This window comes from Hippoglossus stenolepis, chromosome 11 (genome assembly GCF_022539355.2).
Source record: "Hippoglossus stenolepis isolate QCI-W04-F060 chromosome 11, HSTE1.2, whole genome shotgun sequence".
In the NCBI taxonomy this organism is placed as follows: domain Eukaryota; kingdom Metazoa; phylum Chordata; class Actinopteri; order Pleuronectiformes; family Pleuronectidae; genus Hippoglossus; species Hippoglossus stenolepis.
The window spans coordinates 9,737,995-9,759,671 of NC_061493.1; the positions used below are offsets into that span (position 1 = coordinate 9,737,995).

Genomic DNA, 21,677 nt, shown 5'->3' on the forward strand with positions numbered 1-21,677 from the left:
TGTTAAGTGTTGATGAAAACTGAGAGCTGGTACTATTTAGCATTTACATTAGGGCTTGAAGTTGTAGAATGTAAAACCAACTAAATAAGTTTCAAGATGCCAAGAACTACGGGAATTACCAAGATTTAGAGTAAGGTGATTGTCACTTTTTGTTAAGTCATTTGATCCATTATTATAAACGATAATAATAACTGCTTTATCAAATCAATTTAAAACTTGTTTAGCTGTGAGATAACAGAACTCAAGATATACCACAGCAGGTGTTACAGGATTTCTGTGGCTCTTTGGCTTTTCTCCATCCAGATAGGAAACAAGCTCTTTCTCAAAGTAGTGGAATAAAAGTGGAGGATTTCACTGCTCAGCGGCCGCATGGTCCCAGAAAATTAAACAACCCCAGGCACTGGCGGCGGTTAAAGTGTTCCCCTTAATTAGCCATGTGTGGCTGATGATGACAATGTTGATGATGAAGATGATAATAAATACCAAAGGTTCAGGGGGAGTTTAGACAAAGGTTATCATCATACTGAGCTCATGGTTTACACACGTCAGCACACGGGTGACATCTTTGATTCCACTGGGTTTTAGTGTAAACACAGAGAGGAACTTGACTGATGGAGCAGAGAGGGGTCCATAATGAGAGCGTTTAGAAAATGCTTATTCAAACCGTGCGCTAACAGTGAAGCGTCTTAATAAAGTGACTAATAAAAGAGTAGTAATGCTTCAATCCAGGGATATTACAGTTTAAATTTTTCTAAATGTGTTTTCCTCTTATAATCCCATTTAGTTTATGGTGTTAAAGGTTCAGTGTGTAGAATTTAGTGACATCTAGTGGTGATGTTGCATGTTGCAGCTGAATACTAACTAATAATGTAAATGGCCCATTTTAAACACACTAGTGAAAACATCACTAGGATTATTTTGTATCAATTTCTGCCAATAGATCCCTTTCACCTAAATCTTACACACTGGACCTTTAACAGTTTTAGTTTTTATTACATGGGATATTTTTGAGTACAGTCCCCACCATGTTTTAAGTGCCTTTAAAGCAAAAGAATAAAGCAAACTTTAAAAATGTTTAATTTATCATTATGTGCTTCACTCAAACATAAGAAATGTGACTAAGCAGGCTGCACAGAGGCTATGTTGCAAACACTGAAATATCTTTGCAAAAGCAGAGATGAATTGAAATCATGCACCACCATTCTTGGACCAATATCACTCTCAGCCCAAATAGAAAGTGAGTGAACTTTGGCTGTAAGCCTTTTCAATTCCCCCTCAACCTCCACAGGACTGGTGGTCCATCTTCAACCAAGATTAGTTGTTTGTTTCTTTACATATTCTTCATTAAGCACACACGCTGTTCTCATTAGAATGTCGCACCACATTTTATTGAAAAATCGGACAATTTAAGAACACTCTGAATATCTGAAATAAGTTCTGTTCTCAGATGTTCAGACACTCACCTCTTTAATGGCAGACATCTTGACAGTCTCATAGTAGTGGAGAGGTGCATGGGGCGTGTTCATGTCATAGCCGAAACCTGCCACGGCCACCTCATCACAGTTATGCAGTGCCATCGTTATAGCCACTGTTCCTAGAGTTGGAATGTTCTATAGTAAAAGCAGAGACACAGTCTGTCAGATCATTAAAATACAGATGCACACGGAGCATTAGAACTAAGTTTTATTTTATCTAACACAGGCATCAATATGGACTAAACATATATGTAGTATTAACATATCCAGCTAATTCTGAGACAGATGTCCACACCCGCTAGTGTATCTGCTTCCCTTCCTCATTTATGCCTCTGTCTTTGTTCTGCTGCATCGCTGCTAACTGACTTTGAGCACTTGGTGATTAACTATTACCTTTAAGACACGACCCCTGCAGACCCCTGCTACGACAGTGATCTACAGGGTTGAACTGTGCTTCCTAACTGCCCTGGGCTGCCAGAGATCTGGGGGGTATAGTGGATGTGTGTGTGTGTGTAATTATGTGTGTGGATGTTGGAGAACGAGAGAGAGAAAAAATGAGTGTGTGTTGGAAGAAAAAAAAAAAAAGCGGGTCCAGAAGAAAGAGTGGAGGGAGGCCCCATTTAAAACCATTACCCTGATTTGCAGCCCTCAGGGTAGGTGGAGCTGAACTAGCAGCTGGCCAACCCCCTACTGCGTGTTCTAATACAGATTAATTTAAAAACACACACACACACACACACACACACACACACACACACACACACACACACACACACACACACACACACACACACACACACACACACACACACACACACACACACACACACACACACACACACACACACGTATATGATAAATAGACCTCCTCATTCATTTTCATGTACATAAACATACCCTCTGATGGTCGTAAGAAAGACAGGAGGGTGTTGTATTGAAAGAACGAACCAAATCATACAACTCTGCAGCTTGTATTGTATGAGACAGCGCTGCACGCAGTCACAAACACACACATGACCACACACACATACATACATACACACATACATACACACACACGCCAGATGCCCACATGCTGAACACATGTTGCAGGGGGGAGTTCATGCAGGGGTGTTCTGGTGGCCCCAGAGGGCAGAGCTGCAGTGATACACTCATTTCTCTAATAATATTCCCTCCCTACCTACCAACAGATCACAGCACTCTGTGGTGTTGAGTTTGTATTTTTCTGCTGTCTGCCCTGGTTGGTGGCCACAGACTGATACTTCTATATCCAAATGTTCTTGTGTGTCTCAGGTCCATACAAACACGACTCGTGAGCAAAATGCTAACACTGAATTAAAATAACAGTAAAGTTGGGTTTAGACTGAACCAGTGTAACCAACATCTTAGAAAATGGTAGAGGTTCTTTCTGATGTAAAGAAAGTCTTCAAAACTAAGATGAAAAAGGAAATGTATTAGAGTAAAATACAACTGAAGAGTTAATCATATACACATACAGAAAACCTATTTTTACAAAAAGCACGCTGGAGGCCACATCTTTGCTACATATGGTTAAATATGGTATGATACATAATCCAAGCTCCTGTAGATGCACTGCCTGACAACTGCTAGAACCTGACTTTGCTTCACTCGCTAACTTCTGGCATTTGTCTCTACTTCAGCAGTGTTTGTCTCCCTGGTCATGCGCAGTGACAGCATGAGCAGGGTGCACGCAGCCATGCAGGTCAAACAGTGACAGATACCCCAGCAAATCATTTGATTTGGTGTGGATGAAATGCTTGGTGGTGCTCATCATCGTCCTGCCAGGGCCACAGACACCGACTGTATTTATTGATGGCTATTGAGATGTGAAGAGGATTTCAACAAATAAGATATGAAGTGTTTCAGAAACAACTTATCAACCCTAGCTTTAAATGACTCCAGAAAAACCTTTGTATTTTTCCTGCCATTAATTATTGAAAAGAGGCTACTGTTCAAATCACGGTGCTGTTGCCATCTAACATTGCGGTACTGATATGTGTGTAGAATATTTTGGCTGGTGTCTTACCCCTTTGCCCATGATGCCATTGTTGAAGGGCAGGCCAATGAACTGGAAGGCAGCTTCCTGGATGAAGTAGGGGTTCAGGATTCTAATCTCGGTCGGCTCCCGAGGTACATAGTGAGCCACCGACTTCCAGAAACCCTCTGTGCCCCTCTGAGGAAACACAAAGAGAAGGAAGGAAAAACAGAAAAATGTACATTAGTCGAAAGCACTGGACTGTTTTTTCCCTCTATAAGATCAAAGTCATGTACATAAAACACATTCACACGTTCACATGATGACACCTCCACAATTTACCAAGCCAACATCAAAGTGAGATTATCCTCTGTAACACTGACATAAAACACAGGAGCCAACCAGAAGCCAGACCCCTTCTAGCACTGATTAGGGAAATGGCTTTTGGGTCTCTTAATGGATGAAGTCAGGGTGAGGGGCTCGCAGGACATCGATAATTACGACCCCTCGGAGGGGGGAGTCTAGCAGTGGGTGAGGGGTGCAGCCGGCCTGGAGTGCTCACAAGATTCTGCTTTGCAGTCCCTCTTTTCCCCAAATTACATGTGTGCAGAGAAAGAGGTTTCTGAGGTAAAAAAGCATCTTGTGTATTACTTTTTTAACTCACTTGCATTCTGTTTAACTTATATTTCAACATAATAAAAATGTTTATGTTATAACTATATAAGTTCTTGTCCTACTGATTTAGTAAGTCAGGCAGAAAACTAAGTAATATCAATACCAATGATGATGATTTCATTAGGACACACCCGAGCAGGATTTTTTGCATTTCTTAAATTTCCTAAATATCCTGATATTCTCTGTCAGAACTTGCTGCGTTTTGAGTTTTACAGAGTGCAAAAGTTGCACATGGCATTAATGATTAGGCTTGATGGAGGATATATCAGTGGATTGCATGATTTTAAAGTAAACCCTGATTTGTTGTTAGACATGCAGTTGGTAAATCAAAAACCCCCAAAACGGTTTTGCCAGCCAACATCCAAGGTTAAATGTGGCATTTGACAGGAAATGGTCCAAATCGCACCTTGACCCGAGGGTGTTCTGCGAGACCTCAGGTCTTTTTACGAAAAGGCAATCATCATCAGTCGCTAGGGCAACCTGTCAGACAGACCCACGTCTCCACCTGAATAAAATTATGTAACTCTAATGAAACACACTTACTCAACTCAGTCACACCAGAACAGGACCCGAGTCATATTCTGTCATATATGATATATATTTATAAAAATTTTAAAAAAGACAATTTTGAACAAAATCTAGTCCTAATGATGCGTCTATCAAGGCAAGCAGATTTGCAGCATTACTTCAAATGATAAACAACATTATAGTGTAACAAACTAGCAGTGCGTGATTGACTTGACTGACAGCGTGAGTTCCTAAAAGGCATGAATCCACAGGGTCAGCAGATGTGAAGAGGAATCACCTGTTCAAATAGTGAAGCACCCGCCCGGTCGCCTTTAATACAGCAATGCATGACCGTGTGTGTGTGTGTGAGTGGGTGCATGTGTGTGTGCGTGCATGCGTGTTGGCAGAGGCAGTAGCAACAAGTCTGCTGGCTTTGTGGCTTCAACAGTGGCGGCTCTTTTTGAACGCGGGCCCAGCTCTGTGCCTTCGGCAAGCTGCAACAGGAACAGCAGCTCATCTCTCCTGTCAACACAGCTTGTGTTTGCCAGGAATCTATTTAGCAGCGCTGTTTGGATGTGTGCGCGTCTGTGTACGCTGAATAAAGAAAGTAATGCATTTTTTTCTTTATTTCTAGGAAGGGGAGAAGCTAATGACACACAACACACACCCCTCGCTTTACACAGCTTATGACCCGACATGTACATAGACACGCATGTGACGGGGCGGGGTGGGGATCTCTTTCAAGATATTCAGACAAGTACAGGTGGCTTTGACAAATGTTAAGAGCAATTAGTATGTAAGGATTCAGGTCTGCAGAGAGGGAGGGGGTGGAGGCTGCTGTTGTGAGTTTAGGAATGTAAAACGTTGCTTACATTCAAACATCTCTAACTCAGACCACTTGTTGTTGCAATGGTCAGGGAGAGTTAATGATAAAACTCAACCCTCCTTAGACGGCACATTTAGATCTCAGCAATGAAGACTGTTTGTGGCTACTGGGTATGAATATTTAAATATGCAACATGGCAAGTTTTAATAAGAAGTCAAACCTCATCTGGGTAAACTAGAATTACTGCTTTGTGGTTTAAACCTTTGCCAACCATTTGAAGTGCGGTTTACAACCATGTCTGTCCAGACTCCGACAATAAATGTAGTGGAGACTTTGAAGTCATCACACAGAGAAAAGCATAAAACAGTCAAATTCCCTGTATATGTTCACATTTGACAAATAAAGCTGATCTGATAGTTGTACAGTTGCAGCCGTGACAGCAAACAATGCTTCAAATATGCATGTTGCTGCAGGGAAGCAACTAATTATCAGTCTTCAACCAGGCAGTATAGAAGTTCTACACAACCAGTTTTTAAAAAGGTGGGCACAAAGGTTGGTGTCACCAATTCAGAATCCGACCTAATCTCCCCTTCATGTTCCCGAGTTAGGGTGTTGAATAATCGCTTGAAAAGTGTTTGGCAGAACATCATGATGTCACAGTGGAGTCGACCTTTGACCTTCTCGATATATTTCATAAGCTCATCCTATGAGACATTGTGAGACAGAATTGTGTCATAATTAGGGTACAAATTCTTGAGATATGGCCAAAAACATGTTTTGTGTAAAGTTGTTCCCAACAGATTATGCCTGGAAGCATAATCTATTTACGTATCTCGAGAATTGTTCATCGTATCAGCTTCACACTTGGCTTGATAATTGTTGCACAGCTAATGAAATGCACTATTGAATTTGGTGCAATTTGGAAACAGGATACATTCAATATTAATAGACTCTGATTAAAACAGACGACAGGCGCTCTGTAGCAGCAGTGGCTGGGACTCATCAACGAATGTGACATTGTTGATCACGACAACAGCAAAGACACTGATTTTCCAGTTCTGGTTCAGTAAAAGTTCAAAGCAAGTAAATCACTGTACTATCAGTGGTGGATCATGCGGCAAGACTACTCAAAGCTTTGGCAAATAACCTCCAGGGAACAGGATGTTGCTTCCACTGTGGACTAGTTTGTTTGCCCTAGTTTAGAGAAACAGCGCTGCGTTGGAAGCATTTGAACATGGACTGAACAGGAAGCTCGCAGAGTGGTATACCTCTTACTCACCAGGCCCTGACACACACATGCTCAAAGGTGAACAGAAGTGTGCAGCTTGACAGTGGTCAGAGAGGAAATGGCTGTTTCCCTTCTCCTGCACCAGCTTTATGGTTAAATTGGTCTGGATTATTAGATTTAAGTGTGTGCACAAGGCTGTGTGCTCCAATAAGGCACCTGTGAAAACAACCTTGAACTTGGAGACTTAATTGTTTGCAAAGCAATGAGATGGACGGTAGAGGGGTCGGCCTTACATTGCCAGAAGGTAAAGTAGGGCAAACCAATTCTCCTTGTATCGACATAAGTAACGGTTACATCCAAATTTAGAGCAGATTTTTAACAGTAATAATAATAAAAAATTATAAATAAGAAAATGGTAACTAATGCAAGTTTTAATCCAAATACAGAAAAACAGATGGTGGCACAAATTTGATAATTAATTGCATAGGAAGAGGACGCAATAAGATGATGCATTGAGAACGCCAGCAAAACTTCAAATGAAGAAAAACAATGTGAAAAACTTGTTAAAACGAGTGGATAACGTTTTCTTTGTAGTAGGCATCCTGATTCACGAGTATTCAGGATCCATGAATAAACAGTTATATGTGTATGAGGCACAAAATATTTCTAGAGTAAAAACATTATGCATTATCATGACAATCTATTGTAGCCTACTTTAAACAGTCTATTGGAATCATTGTGAATCTCTGAGCCTTAATTTGTTCCCATCTGAGAATTCATACTTTAACACCTCCCAGACGATTAATCTTCACACTGCACAATACTGTACCAAGTGGGGTTTAAGAGTTGGTCTGGAGATGAGTCTGTTGCCATAATCGCAGAGGCACCCTTAGTAAAAGCCTGGTGTTGTCAGGATACTGACAGATCTTGGCAGTGCTTCTGAGATTATGAGCCAATGAGGAGGAAAAATAGTTCTGATGAATGACACGGCACCAGAAAAGAACTGTCACAACCCCCTTGCTCCACATGATGTTTCACAGAACCAGGTAGGCCACAGTGGCAACTTGTGAAAACGTGTATTTGGATGTGACTGTTGTCCAAGAAAAGGTCCCACACCTCTGAATCATCGAAGCGTACAAATCTGACAGCTTTAGAACAAATCCAGACTCAGAGATCCTGGTTGAGTGGAATCAAAGTGGACAGTGGAAAATGGACGGGAAGACAAATTTGTACAATTAATCCCAACTTCACTTAATGCCTGAGCTACAGCAGTAACTGAAACATTTGATCCCCACACATAACTAATAGTCAGGATGCTGGGTTGTATATTTGTGCTTGTGCATGAATGTAATGTATGAACAGCTCTTCAGCACAGATTCTTCAATAGATAGGAGGTTAAGACGGCACTTAAAATGTATCAGACAATTACTATAAAAGCACTGCCTCTTAACGTCACGTGTGTAAACTATGCCTACGGCTTTACAGTGTATTTGTCTTGTAATTTTGCACCTGTAGGAGAATTCCAGCTACACACAGACCAACACCAAAGTAGATAAACACGGGATTAGAAAGACAATGTCAGCAGGTGAGGACAGGAGCTACTGTAGGCCAAGAGAAGTGACGGATCAAACGGACGGGAAAAAAAGGGAGAGATTAAGATTCTTCAGAACAATGACCAGTGCTAAAATGGAAAAAGCACGACATTTTTTAAATATGTGAAAATTACTACCCAACGCTGTTCCTACGCAACTGTTTTCAAAACACGCAGGCACAACAAAAGATGAAAATATACCCAAGTTGCATTTCATTCCACGAAAGTCAAAAAAGCCCAATTAAGAAACAGCGTGGTTTAAAGCCTTCCGTTTATAGTTTTCTGTCAGTTTATGGCTCCTGAGGGACTGAGTGAAATGTGGAGCACTGTGTAGGAGTGCACTGAGAGGGGGAAAGAGGAGAAGAACTCCAAACCATCTCGTTGCAAGATACAGAACATATCTGAAATCTAAATGACCTGCTCTCGAGTGTTGCCCACAACAATCTCACGGCTGGAATGATGCATCCCTGCTTCTCTGATAAGCAGCGACCATATAAATTTGACTATATCTGGGCTCTTCAGTCCCGTAAGTAGCTGTGTGAGGATGTGGTTTGTGCGTTTGATGTTTATAGAGAGGACGACTCGAGGTGGACTGGATTCCGGAAGGTAGACTTTAAGCAATTTAAAAACAAAAACGGCAGCCCCCAAACTGCTAACAATCACAATTAAGTTTGTCTGGAGGTCGTTAGCACTGTGTACATGTCGGACCTTTGAGTTTACAAGTTGCAGTGTCTCACCACATAAGTGCTCCACTGAGGAGGAACCGTTTCGGGAAAAAAATGTTTGAAGGGAAGAGAGGTTTTTCCAGAGTAGTGGTAAATGGCTCGGAGCACAGTAGAGGGGATTACGACTATTTTTATATCCACAGAGCTAATATTCTTCACAGCTTTGGTTAATTTTTTCACTTTCAAATAGGAATCTGAACCGTTCACCAGTTTGCTTGTGCTTTGGGTTTTCCTGACTCATACCATGACCTCTGCCCTCAGTCAGCGCTTTCTGTTTTACCCTGAGGTTATCCGCTGTGTGAAACTCTCGTCTCCACAGTCCCATGACGACAAAAGTAAAAACGGTGCCAACCCTTGACGACACTGTGACCCTGAGGACTTAAATGTGCAGCCTTGTCTCTACCTACCAACAGGTGACATGTTGGAAGATCACACAGCCATTGCTGCTGGCAGGACCTGCTGGTATCTGACTTTAAAAGAAACAAATTTGTCTTTCTTTTGACTTATTTTGACAAGTCAGAGTCCTCCTTGAACTTGAATAAATACGGAGTTACCGAACATCCATCACATGACAACACGCTACCAGAGGATCCCCGTGCAGGTCTGAGTGTTAATCATTGCAGGCTAGGTAGGTGACTCATTTTCGAAACACAACACTCATGGTAATCAGTGACATCCAGACACTATGTTAGTCACTTGGTTCATGTTCAGAATCTATGTTTACAGGTATGTAAATGTTTATGAATGCATGTATGCATGCTACTTTGGGCTTCTGCACAGATGTTGGGACTTTAAAAAGGACCCATATAGCGTTTACTTCTGTCCCATAGAACATCTGTGATGATTACACTAAAGCTTTCTGGCTAAAATGACATTTCTATAAAAAGCGATTAAACTGGGTGTACAGAGTTAAACAAAAGAAGTGTTTCCTAACAATATTCCAGCCAGAAGCTGATTTGAAAATCTGTCAGTGATATAAATCAACAGGCTATATTAGGAGTTCCTCGCAGACTTGATTTTCTGGCAAGATGTTTTCAAAAAGATTGGCTTTATAACAATATTTTGAAACCTCTACATAAGAACCCCTGGGTGTATTTCTATTAAAGAAGGAAAAACTCTTTTCTCAAGTTCTCTCCATCCATCATTTATCTCTCTGGCCTGTAGAGAGGTAGGGAAAGCTCCTGTAAACAAACAAAGGAGATAGAACACCGACACTCCACCTTCGAACTCTGTGTTTACCACCGGCTGTATATCCTTCACTGGCTCTGTTTGAAAATATCCCTGCATATACAAACAACTGCGGCTGTGTGTGCATGAACCGCGAATGTGCGCTGTGCATCGCGGCAAAAATCGAAACTGGTGTCATAGGAAAAAAGGAAATATCGACAATCGTGGAAATCATGTTTGAGCACAGTTGTAAACAGCATGTAACTGGGCAATCAACCAGGCTGCCGCATACGTGGGGTCAGACTTTAAAGAGTGTCTAAGCCAAGTTGTAATCACGTATACCTGCGGTAATGAGGGATTAGGGAAGTTGGAAGTCTTGCGATGCTGCAGCACTCTAATTGCAGATGTAGCAGCGGGCTACACTGATCTAAAATGCGAAACACATTCAGAGAAAGACGTGTCTGCAAGCTGAGGACGTGATCAAGGTCAAAGTTTAAAATCTGGACTCTGCATGTGTGAGTGAGTGGGAGGTTGTGTGTGTTTGTGAGAGTGTACAAAACACTAAATAACAGATTGGGAAATTGCCTCGCTAATTTGTGTTCGGTTAAGCCATCCAAGACTGTGCTGGAGGCATCTGAAAAGCCAAAATAGCGCAGGACTTTGAAGCAGACCACTGAGTCACCAGCGGCTGGACTACAACTGCGTACCACCCACTACCCTTTTCAAGAAGAATGCAAAGAAAGACACCCGCTTTCATAACCGCAGAAGGATAGTGAAAGGGGTTTTGCATCCCTTGCAGCTGTGAGTGTGCAGGTTGCACAAAGAAATCCGCTGCTCGACCAACAGATACAAAAGCTCCCACAGGACAGTCGTCCATAGTTACATTATGTCTCACTCGGGGACTGACTGAATGGATGGAGCAAAGAGAGGGAAGCTTGCTGCTACTTCCTATCCCGACAGTATGCAGCTTCACTCTGTGAACCAGTCAACAGCATTTTATTGATACAGAAAATAGTTTTCGGTTACTAAAAGGAGAAATTTGTAAAAAACAAAACAAAAAAACATTTATGAGTCAATGTTTTGCGGAACTGTGTCCCCGAGTTCACAGAAGGCACATGTACATACACACATAAACACCTATTCATGTTTATGTTTCCACTGCAATAGTCCAATGTGGGTGGATGTCAGATACAATGAAGCTACGATAACAGTCTTTTGACAGGACTTCAGTTCCTTTCATGTTGTTGCCAAGACTAAGGATCCTCGAGTAAACACATATCGTTTCTCTGGTAACACGAGGCGGCTCACGGTATGTTCAAATCGACATGCCACTTATTTCACTGAGAAAAATTTATCTGGGAAGTTTGTGAGTTCTCCTGAAGTGATCGTTTTCAGTAAGTGGGATGGCAAAATAAAGAGCCTCACATGCAAAATCACAACCAGATAAATGCTTCTGTATCTATCAAGGGGACTTCAAACTGCCAAATAACACTGAGGAGATGTAGAGTGGGTCAAAATCCTCTAAAATGTTTACAGAATTCAACTCTGGCAAATGTCTGGAACATTGGGAAGGACATTTTACGATGTTTGCCATATTTCAGGTGCAGGGGATTGTCCGGGTTGTATTCGTTCACAACAACAACAGGACTGCCGCCTGTTCAGAGTACGCAGAAGGCTAGACATGACATATGAATTCTATGTGTTTTCGTTTATCAACACTGCCGTTGGCATCATCAGCCAAAGCGCTCAGATTTCTTTTTCAGCGAGTGTTTGGCCCCTCTTTATCATCCTGAGATATTCTTCCAGTTTTGTGTCCGCTGCATGTTAGAAACGTCCTCAACACGCCTACTCGCTTGCTGTGAATTTTCCTTCTGTATTCTCACATGAGCTCACTCGGACATAATCCGAACATTTTACAAGGGCGGCTAGCACGAAACGTTCCAGGAAATGTACTGAGCAACTGACTGAAGACATTTGCGTTCTCACATACAGGCCTTAAGCAGCTCTAGATAAAACACACAATTTACTGTCATAACGGCTAACACCACCAAAAGTCAGCACAACCGTGGATGCCAACAAGCCCGGACAAGTAAGGCTGAAATAGATTTTGGGTCTTTTGGAAACAAAGTCCATGCTACTTGAGACCGAGTCAACTTCAGTGCCATAAACTATTAAACTGGAATAAATTGGCAAGGACACATTTATATAGGGTGAAATACAGTATTTATATGGTAGTAAATCAACCTCTGAAAATGTATAAAACCAGAGTAAAAACCAAGGACTTTCCAGAGGTCAAACATGGGTCTCTGCACATCTGTCAGTTCTCTTCTTCCATATTATCATCAAGGCTTGAACCAAAAGACAATGATTTTTTTTTTCTTTTTTGTTCCCTGATTTTTAACCCATGGGAAACATTCTTCCTTCCTCAGCAGATCAAAGAGGGCTGAGTCAGATGCCAGGGGCCAGATCAATTATCCCAGGCAGCCATTTCCACTGTCCTCTCCCTCTGACACACCAGAACAACCTGGGCCCTATCAAAGGCTGAAGGGGCCGTCAGCCAGCCAAGCAAACTATTTTCCTCATTTGACTTTACCTTCCACTGCTCATTTTCTTTTCCTCCGCTATTATCCCTTTACCCTATTTAACTTTATCCTTTCCCATCTATCTTCCCTCTAATCTATCATCCTATAATCCAACTTCACACCACTACTTCATTCAGCTTGCCCTTTCCATCCCCTACCATAAATGTATCATCCTCTCCGCTTTAGTTTTTTTATCCGTGTTTTCTCACTCCTTTTTATTTTTATTTTTTTTAGGATAAACCTCCACTGCTCTCTGAAAGTCAGACATCTGTGGAAGAAAAGAAGCTTTTAGCTCCGAGTTACCTGATAAGAGGGAGGCATCCTGCACAAGGGAATTTAGCTTATCAGCCTGTGCAGCAGCTGTGTATGCAAGGTTTAGTCCATTTCTACAATCAATGTACAGTATCTCTAATATAACCAACAACATTTTTAAGTATACAATGTTATTTTACAAAGGACTGGAGTACTGTTTAAAAACACAAAAGCTGAATTCCTGAGTGCGTGTGAAACACATTTTAAATTCAGATTCAAAGGCTTTCATTGGCATGACCATATTCTGATATAGCATCTCCAAAGTGATGTATAAAATTAAATGAAGTAAAATATCCTACTGTATTTATTTCCGCTTTATATTTCCTTGTTTATATCTGGCATGTTTACGTAATACTTTTACTGATGTCTCTATTTTGACTGTCCTCTTTGCTGCTGTAACAGTGAATTTCCCCGTTCTGGGACTATTACAGGATTATCTTATCTCATCCATTTTATCTTTAATCTGCAGTTATTTGCAAAATGCTAAGCAAAGATATAAAAGAATAAGAATTTGTATCAAATGGGCTTATACATGTTCTAACAATGGTATGGTCCTTTGAAAAAACCTCACACTGATACAAGAGACTGAAGTGAATGAAAGTGCTTATGAGAGCAATTTCTATGACAAAGGTTTTAATATGGAGGCACAGGGGGCATTCACAATGAATACCTTCTGAAATATCTAAAACAGATAAGGGAGAACCTGTTCCGTCATTCAGTTTGACCCCTGTGATTAAGAGGCCAGGTCACATCCTGTCACTTAACTGTTCCAATCATAACATTTCAAAGGACACCCAAAAGATTTGCTATGTGGGAAATTAATTCATAATTATAAGTGCGGCTAAATCCAAATGTGAATGAACAGGTTAACAGGAGAGCATCTTACCTCCAGGGGAAATGGCAACGTAGCATTAAAGAGAAATCTCTCTTTCCGAAACAGAGGAAATAACTTGTCTAATGGTGTTTGGTTTTTCTCAACTGTCCTTTCCACATGAAGCTTCTTTTTTTTTTGAGATTCATGTTGTCCTCCTAATCCATTTTACTAGAATGGCTTACATTTCCACAGAAAAGGAATGTAGAGAATGTGATCAGAGGTTAAACTGAAACTAAAAATAACCCATAACTCAGATATTCAGCCACATTCCAACACTCTGAAGTGAAAATTCTACTTGTAAGTCTATTTTTGTTGTGCACCAGACTTGTCTCTCATTCTAAACAATTTTTGTCTTTGAGCACCCACTCAGTGTTTCCTTTCTTTCTGCTGTGAGTTGCCATCCGGTTATCTGTCAGTGTATCAGTGTGTATGTGTGTTAAATATGTTAAAGGAAATGATTTTAATATGTCCTTACCAGTTTCTCCTTGAAGACCATCTGTCTGAGCCACTTGAAGTCCAGCGGTTTGAAAGCAGAAAAAACGAAAAGTGAGTCTTTTTCATAGTTTTCAGGTTTCTGGATCGCTCCCTCTGGATAGGTAATCCTGACGGTGGTTTTGGTTCCGACGTCTTTGCCGTGACCACTTACTGGTGCCTCATTCAACCTGCCGACACAAGAAATGACTTAGTGAATGGAATTCATGCCTCGAAGATTCTTTCAGGTTCATGGAGCAGAGATTATAGAATTCAAGATGATGCAATTTACACTTAAACATCTATGAATTTAAAAGTTCATCAAGTCATAATCATGGTGTCTTTTGTCTTAAAGGAGTCATCTCACCTCACTACGACATCATAGTCATCGATACGGGAGCCCAAAGACTTGTTGGACAGGATGCCCCCATTACCCACAATGATGCATCTTTTACAGCTGAGACTAGAAAGCAGGAGGGTCATGGGTTAGTAATATTAAGAAATATAATATATTAAATAATTAATTTCAAGAACAGATGTTACAAAACAGGACTTCATGTTGATGTAGGTGAGTAGCAGTAATTACCTGTCCAGCTCCTCTCCAAGTCCAAAGTTTTTCGTGGTAGTTAAAATGCTGTCTATGATTCTCTCTGCATTGGAAAAAACCAAGAACCATCATGAGGAGGACATTTAAAAACGTACAATAAGTTGTCACTTACACTGCAATTAAAAACTAGAATGGCACTCAGGAGTGCATACCTCCCTCAAGGCCCCTTATAAAAGCACATTGGAATTCACTAGATTTTTTTCTGGATCTGCACCATGTTCTCACAATGTTAAAGTGGAAAAAAGAAATCTTGGATCATCCCCTTTGTCCAGATCTGCATAAAAATGTATCGCGTTCTTCCCTGACCCAAAACCCAACTAACAGACAAACGCCAACATCCGATGCTGGCCACTAACACCTGCTAACATCTACTGGTAGTTGGCAACTTAAATTGTGCAGAAGAACTTCAAATGTACCATCTTGTCCTATATTCTAAAACATATGTGAGCTTTTTGTGAAGGTTTTTTTTTTTTCATTTACCTGAGCAGTTTGTGTAATACTTTGGTGGATAATTGTTTTCCTGACACTTAAAGTAGACAAGTGTCAAATTCTCTCCATTTAAAATACCGTATGAGATAATGCGATAATCTGGCAGGAGGTCATATGTCCGGAAAGCGCTCACTCTTTATGGAACAGAAGTTTAACATCACAGATTAGATGTTCTTTTATAGGGAAAAGGATTTGAGAACTGAGGGAACCGCTCCTTAAGAAGATATATAAACTGCTGAAAGCTCCAACATACCATGAGAGATACAGCAATCTAGGTGGTCTCATGGACAGTTGGAGGGGAGAACACCTCTCTCCGTTTATTCAGTCATAGATAAGGAGTGACCAATCAGCCCTCAGGAGCAGCGGTGATGGGATGAAACGGAGGAGTGAATCTCGGAGAAACAGACATACAGGGTTCCGGATGGTATGTGTGTGTATGTAGAAACTCTCCCATAAAAGCACTCAGAGAGGAATGCTGTTTTCAAACAAGCACATTCTCCTGGTTAAGTGGGCGATGTTGAGCTCGTCTCCCTGCGTGGCCAGCACCCCTCTGATCGCAGGGCGAGAAATGTGGATGTTTAGCCATAGCGCACATTCCTGCCATGTTCTACGGGGCATTCTGGTAGAGTCATGCTTCCATTGTTAGATATTACATATGTCGCCTCACTCCTCTTGACCATTTTTAGGCCTCTCATACTTGTAATTCACCCGTCATAACATCCCAAATGAACAAGATTCCATTTCAGTTGCTACTATGTATGATCAGAGTAACAATTGTATTAATGAAGGCGCACCATAGAGGGACAACATGGATTACAGTACTATGATACCAAGTCTAACTTTCTGGTAATTGTATCCCACATGAAAAAATATATTAAACTGTCGCCCTGCAACACGAGTGGCGTTTTCATTGCCTTCACTTCTTAACTTGATATAATCACCATATAGCACATAGTCAACAGAGGAGGGCCAAGAGCAACACCAAACTAAAAGCGAGAGTAAGGGGAAGAGTGAGAAGAGGAGAGTTTAGACTGGGGCCTCAAAGCTGTTTGTAAGACATATTACAGCCTCATTCAGCAGACTAACGACCCTAATGATTAACCTGCTGAGGAGAGGCGAGCAGAGGAACAGCCCATTGTTTGGATGTGGTGTCGATGTCTGGCGTCAAGCATCACCCCGAGCAGCATAAACACAAGAGAGCGGACCACACCTGGATCCAAGCGGGTGAAAAGTGAAAAATCACAATGGGCAGGACTCTCTTCCAGAGGATGACATGGAAGCTAATTGTCGTAAGTACCCGGGGTAAACATTTCAGCAAACTATGTCTCGTGGCAGAGCCGGAGACAAATGGCTGTAGGCTGAGACGTTTGTCCGACTTGGAACCCTTGAAATGACAAAAATCTTACTGGCAACAAAGATGAACGACGGAAGCGTCGCATAATATGTAAACACAGACACATTGTTGGGAAAAGTGTAGCCTAAACAACATAAAAGATCATGTTATAACAGAGGTATTTGTTGGGCCGGCAATAAACAGGCTTTTATTTAAAATTGTCTGCCAGGGTGAAAAACTAATAACTTGAGTGTAATATGAAAACGTATTCGAGGTTATTGGTCTGATCTGTGTTCAAATGTTCAAGTTCAATAAGTCTCTCTGGATGAATCCTGTTTCTTCCAGCCTGTGTGAAGTTGCATAACGGTCTGTGTGCCCTCATTAACTGAGCATGCTGAGAATGAAGCAAGTGGTGATTTAATTTCTTATCTTATTAAACTTATACCTACAGAAGTTTCATTCCACCAAATATTTGTCCTTACCTGGGTCAATAAAGGCAAAAGGGGAGAATGGATTTATAATATAAACGTGCATCTGGACTTGTGTCTACTTGAAAAGAAGATGAAGCAGGAAATGACCTCTCTAATTTATATGCACATTATAAGTGTGATCACATGATCTCTAGATATGGGAATGAGTGTATATTACTATGCAAAGTAAATAAAACACCAGCATAGTCTGCAATCAGCTAAATTAAAAGCTGAATCAATCACATAATACAATATATTATATTCTCTTGATTTTATTAGAAATTGGTTTTATTTGATTTATTTGATTATATCTATATTTAAATTATTTTCAACTTTTGTTTATATGTAAATCATGTTACATGCCATCAGAAGACTTAAAGACAGACAGTGGCAAACATGGAGACGTATTAAAAAAGGCAGACAAAACTCATGTCTTTTAGCATCATCAAGTCTATTCTTAGTGTCTTTATCTAAAGATAAAATCTCAAAATGTGCCAGAGGACTGAGTGAGTTTTAGGGACAAAAGGAAAACCACAACACGCGGACGACGTCAGTAAGTTCACTTTGGACTGCAGAGAAGAGAGAATTTCATTTACAGTGCAGCATTTAACAATTAATGCAAAATATAACTAGAAACACATGTTGACCGTTAAGTAGCTGACTGGCGTCCTGACAAGAGGCTTTTCTCTGAGACCGAATCAACACAGCTTTACTGTTCTCAGGCCACGGTTCATGTGTTCCAGTAGATACCTCCTGGAAGAATAAAAAAGTAAAAATAAAACTCCCGCCCACCACCACCACCACTCTGTGTTCCCAATTTGGAATCCTTTGTGGCGTTCTATTCAAGATACACACGTATCATCTCTCCACATGGGTACCACTAAAAGGGAAACCCTACAGCCGTCGCAGTCCGTGGAGAAAACAGAAACCAGGTGTAACACTCACACAGGGAGTGTTCTTTTGATAGCAGCTGACTCACGCTGTGTATGTATGTGTGTTAGTATGACAGCGGAGAACTTGCCAGGACACAAAGGTAAAACTCAGTGGACCGTCAGCTTGCAAGTACTGGAAAATATGTGACAGCATGTCACCGAAGGCAGGTTAATGTTATCTCTTCACTTCCCATGCTATTATGTGCTGGTTTGATATCTGAAGTGTGTTAAGGTCAGAGAACAAGCAGAGTGTGTGAAGCCTTACAGTTGGAATGTGTGCAGACATGAGTTTCCTGGTCCCAAGACAGAACTCATACAGCATGTTATGACAAACTCAGAAGCCAATATATGGATTGTAAATAAATAAATAGTAATATAAAATATTCTGACTTATAGGCATTTAATGAACGAGTTTCAGGAGCTAATGATGACGACAGATGTCAAATGTCTTGTTGGTTCCTTGGCTGGGAAAAACTTTGGATTTAAAGAAACAAGTTCTGCCATAAACTATATAGCAGGTTATTTTCACTGCATTTTGCCACAATGTAAACTTTGAGGATTGCCAATTTTTGGAGAGCAGGAATTATTTGCGATTACACATGCACCTCCAAATCTTCCTTTCTGAACTATCCTCAGGGATTGATAATGTGTTATTGATGTTCAGGAATCTGTGGTCAAAGAGCATTATGAGCTATGAATAAAACTAAATGACCAAGTGTGGACAGTGTAAAATGAGATTTATTAATTGCTTGCATTAAAATAGCTGATGCTTGGGAACTTTGCCAGATGTATTGCTACACAGTCCATGAATAAACTACTAGCTATAGTTTTCAAAAACAGCTAATGTCAAAAACTAAAGGTGAACAAATGGGCACTGTGATGTATTAGCTCTCAGACACAAACACGGTCACAACCATTTGGCAAAATATATTCTGCAAATGATGAAAGTGCAAAAAGCAGAACTTTAACATTTTCCACATCTCAACCATCAGAGTGAAACCTTCATGATGAAAAGAGCTCAAAAAAGGGTATTTGGATAAAATAGCTTGGTTTCATACTCTGGGATAATACAACAGATTCTTGATATTGTTTCTGCAAATGAAAATATAAAAAACGAAATAAGACTGTTCAGTCTGACTATCAGGCTGCAAAGCCAAAATCCGAAGAGATAGCGACAGCTTGGATAAGTAGATACATATGAAGAGCCAGATGATACCTGGTGGGTAGAGAGTTGGCAGCCCTTCCTTGTAATTTCATCACCTGTATTTAGTGTAATGTTAGCAACGCGGAACAAAACCATAAAAAAAAACTGGGTTTGATACCAGCGCAATCAGATGGTTTAGTACTTTGAGTTACCAGGCGGTGCCGTCAAAAAAAGTGCTCAACCATGTAGCCACTGTCATGCCTCGACACAGCATCTAAACCCCATAACAATCATTGCACTGAGAACACAGGATCGTTACTGGCGTTAAAAAAGGGACACTCCACAGATATTACACATAGAGCTAAGCTTAGTAATCACAACAAACACTACACCACATGAGAAAACAGGAGAACGTCTTCTGTGTCTCTGGATGAAGCTTTTTAATAGGTTATTGCCTCCACCACACCAAGGAGGTTGTATTTTCATCCGTCTTTGTTTATTCGAAAATTAACTAACAATAAATCAAACTTGTTGGAATAATGTGGCATAGTTCAGGGAAGAACCCATTTAATTTTGGTGCAGATCCAGATCAGGGGAAGATCCTGGATTTTTTTCCCCCTTTTTCTTTAACATTGTGATATAGGGTGCTTTGAAATTTTCACAGAATTTCCAGAGAACAATCCATGTAAAATTCCAGGGGGCGGCATGGTGGTGCAGTGGTTCACTATTGTCTCACATAGTTATGGCATTAAATCTTTCTGTGTGGAATTTGCATGTGCCCCCTGTGGATCTCACCTAGAATTTGCTCTAGCCCCCCCCCCCATTAACCTTAAAGGATAAGCCGTATAGATAATGGGTGAATGGAGTTTATTACCAACACAGTTGTCATTTTCCAGCTGTCATCTACTCTGCTTGTTACTACACACAGCTGATCTGCTCGTGCATAACATGAAACGGTTTCGGAGAAGTGTTCTGTCTTGCCACCTGGCAAATCCACCATTATAATAGAAATCTGCCAAGATGCAAGCACACCTGGCTTTTAAAAAGAATGGAAGATGCCACTCTAATTGTTATATTACACATAGCACCCAAGGCACACCCATGATTAAGAGAGTAAGTACAACCTTTTAAAACATGTGCCCGGTGTAGCAACCTTTTTTCCCCTCCCACTAAACTAGCTAAATTAGATTTGGACACACCACACAAGGACTTGTGCCAGGCACTTTAGACCATGCACTTAGATCGTTTAAATAGAGCCCAAGGTGTGGAGTTCGAGTAAAATAGGTATTTTGGAGGCAGGAGGTCTAAGGAAAGATACAAGGAAATTGTATTAAGGGAAATATAGTAATCAGTGGCCTTGGAGCTTCAACTATATTTAGCACTAAAAGTCAGGGTATCTCTGTTCCGGCTGATGAATTAAACCTTTTTTGTGGCTTGTTGTGAATCCTCCATATTAACTGTTGGGACACTCCTTTAATGCAAGCATGTATACTAAATCAAGTGGTAATCGAAGCTGTTGTGTTTTTAAAGACAAAGGGTAAGTGACATGAGTATTTCTTACCTTGCGTTTTAAAGCCAAATGGGGGTAAGTAACTGCCGACTTTTGCGAGACGTTTGAAGTTCCGATCAAGAAACATGGGCGCTGGTTTCATGAACCTGCAAGGGAGGGAACAGAAGGAAAGAAGGTGAGAGAGAGAAAAGGTTCATCAGCAGGGAAAGAACATCATATTGTAATATTAACTTTCCATCATAGATTGGTCATCGAGAACTATTCATTTTTTTGTGATTTGCCCCACCACACCTTTTCTCCTCTACAAAAACTCTTTGGATTCCCGTAAAAATCTTCTCCACTTGTGACTACAGTGTTAATGTCCTGGGCAAGGTTTAAGCCACAAAGAGATAAAAACTAAATTCACTTGTTCCGCTGTCATTATTCTAATAGCTTTCCAAGCTCCTGTGCCCTGGGAGAGTTTCCCAAAACAAGCACATTGGCATGGTAGATAAAAACTAAGAAGGCAATACAAGCTGAGAGGCAGGGAGAGACACACAACAGGCAGCTGCAGTGTATAACCCCATCGACACAACCTCTCCACCCAAGTCTAAATCACAGCTGACGCACAGTTTTGATAAATCTGCAGAGACAACATACTCCTGCCAGAATGCTACTCCTCAAACGATCTTGGGCAAGACTGTTCCTACAAACTAAATGAGGAGGAAGTTGTTCTCCAACGAGAACCGTCTCAGAGGCTTGAGCCTGAAATAGAAAAGGTCTG

General features: G+C 40.9%; 1 protein-coding gene across 9 annotated transcripts in view; it reads right to left on the reverse strand.

The window, feature by feature from the left end:
* st3gal3b (ST3 beta-galactoside alpha-2,3-sialyltransferase 3b) overlaps window positions 1-21,677 on the reverse strand; it is a 53,283-nt gene that overhangs the window by 3,677 nt on the left and 27,929 nt on the right. For all 9 annotated transcript variants that reach the window (XM_035171085.2, XM_035171083.2, XM_035171086.2 and 6 more), the window contains 6 exons: window positions 20,966-21,060; window positions 15,016-15,079; window positions 14,797-14,892; window positions 14,434-14,620; window positions 3,523-3,669; window positions 1,464-1,610 (listed from right to left, as the gene is read on the reverse strand). In XM_035171085.2, the coding sequence (XP_035026976.1) occupies window positions 1,464-1,610; window positions 3,523-3,669; window positions 14,434-14,620; window positions 14,797-14,892; window positions 15,016-15,079; window positions 20,966-21,060 (736 nt within the window). The remainder of the gene's footprint in view (window positions 1-1,463; window positions 1,611-3,522; window positions 3,670-14,433; window positions 14,621-14,796; window positions 14,893-15,015; window positions 15,080-20,965; window positions 21,061-21,677) is intronic.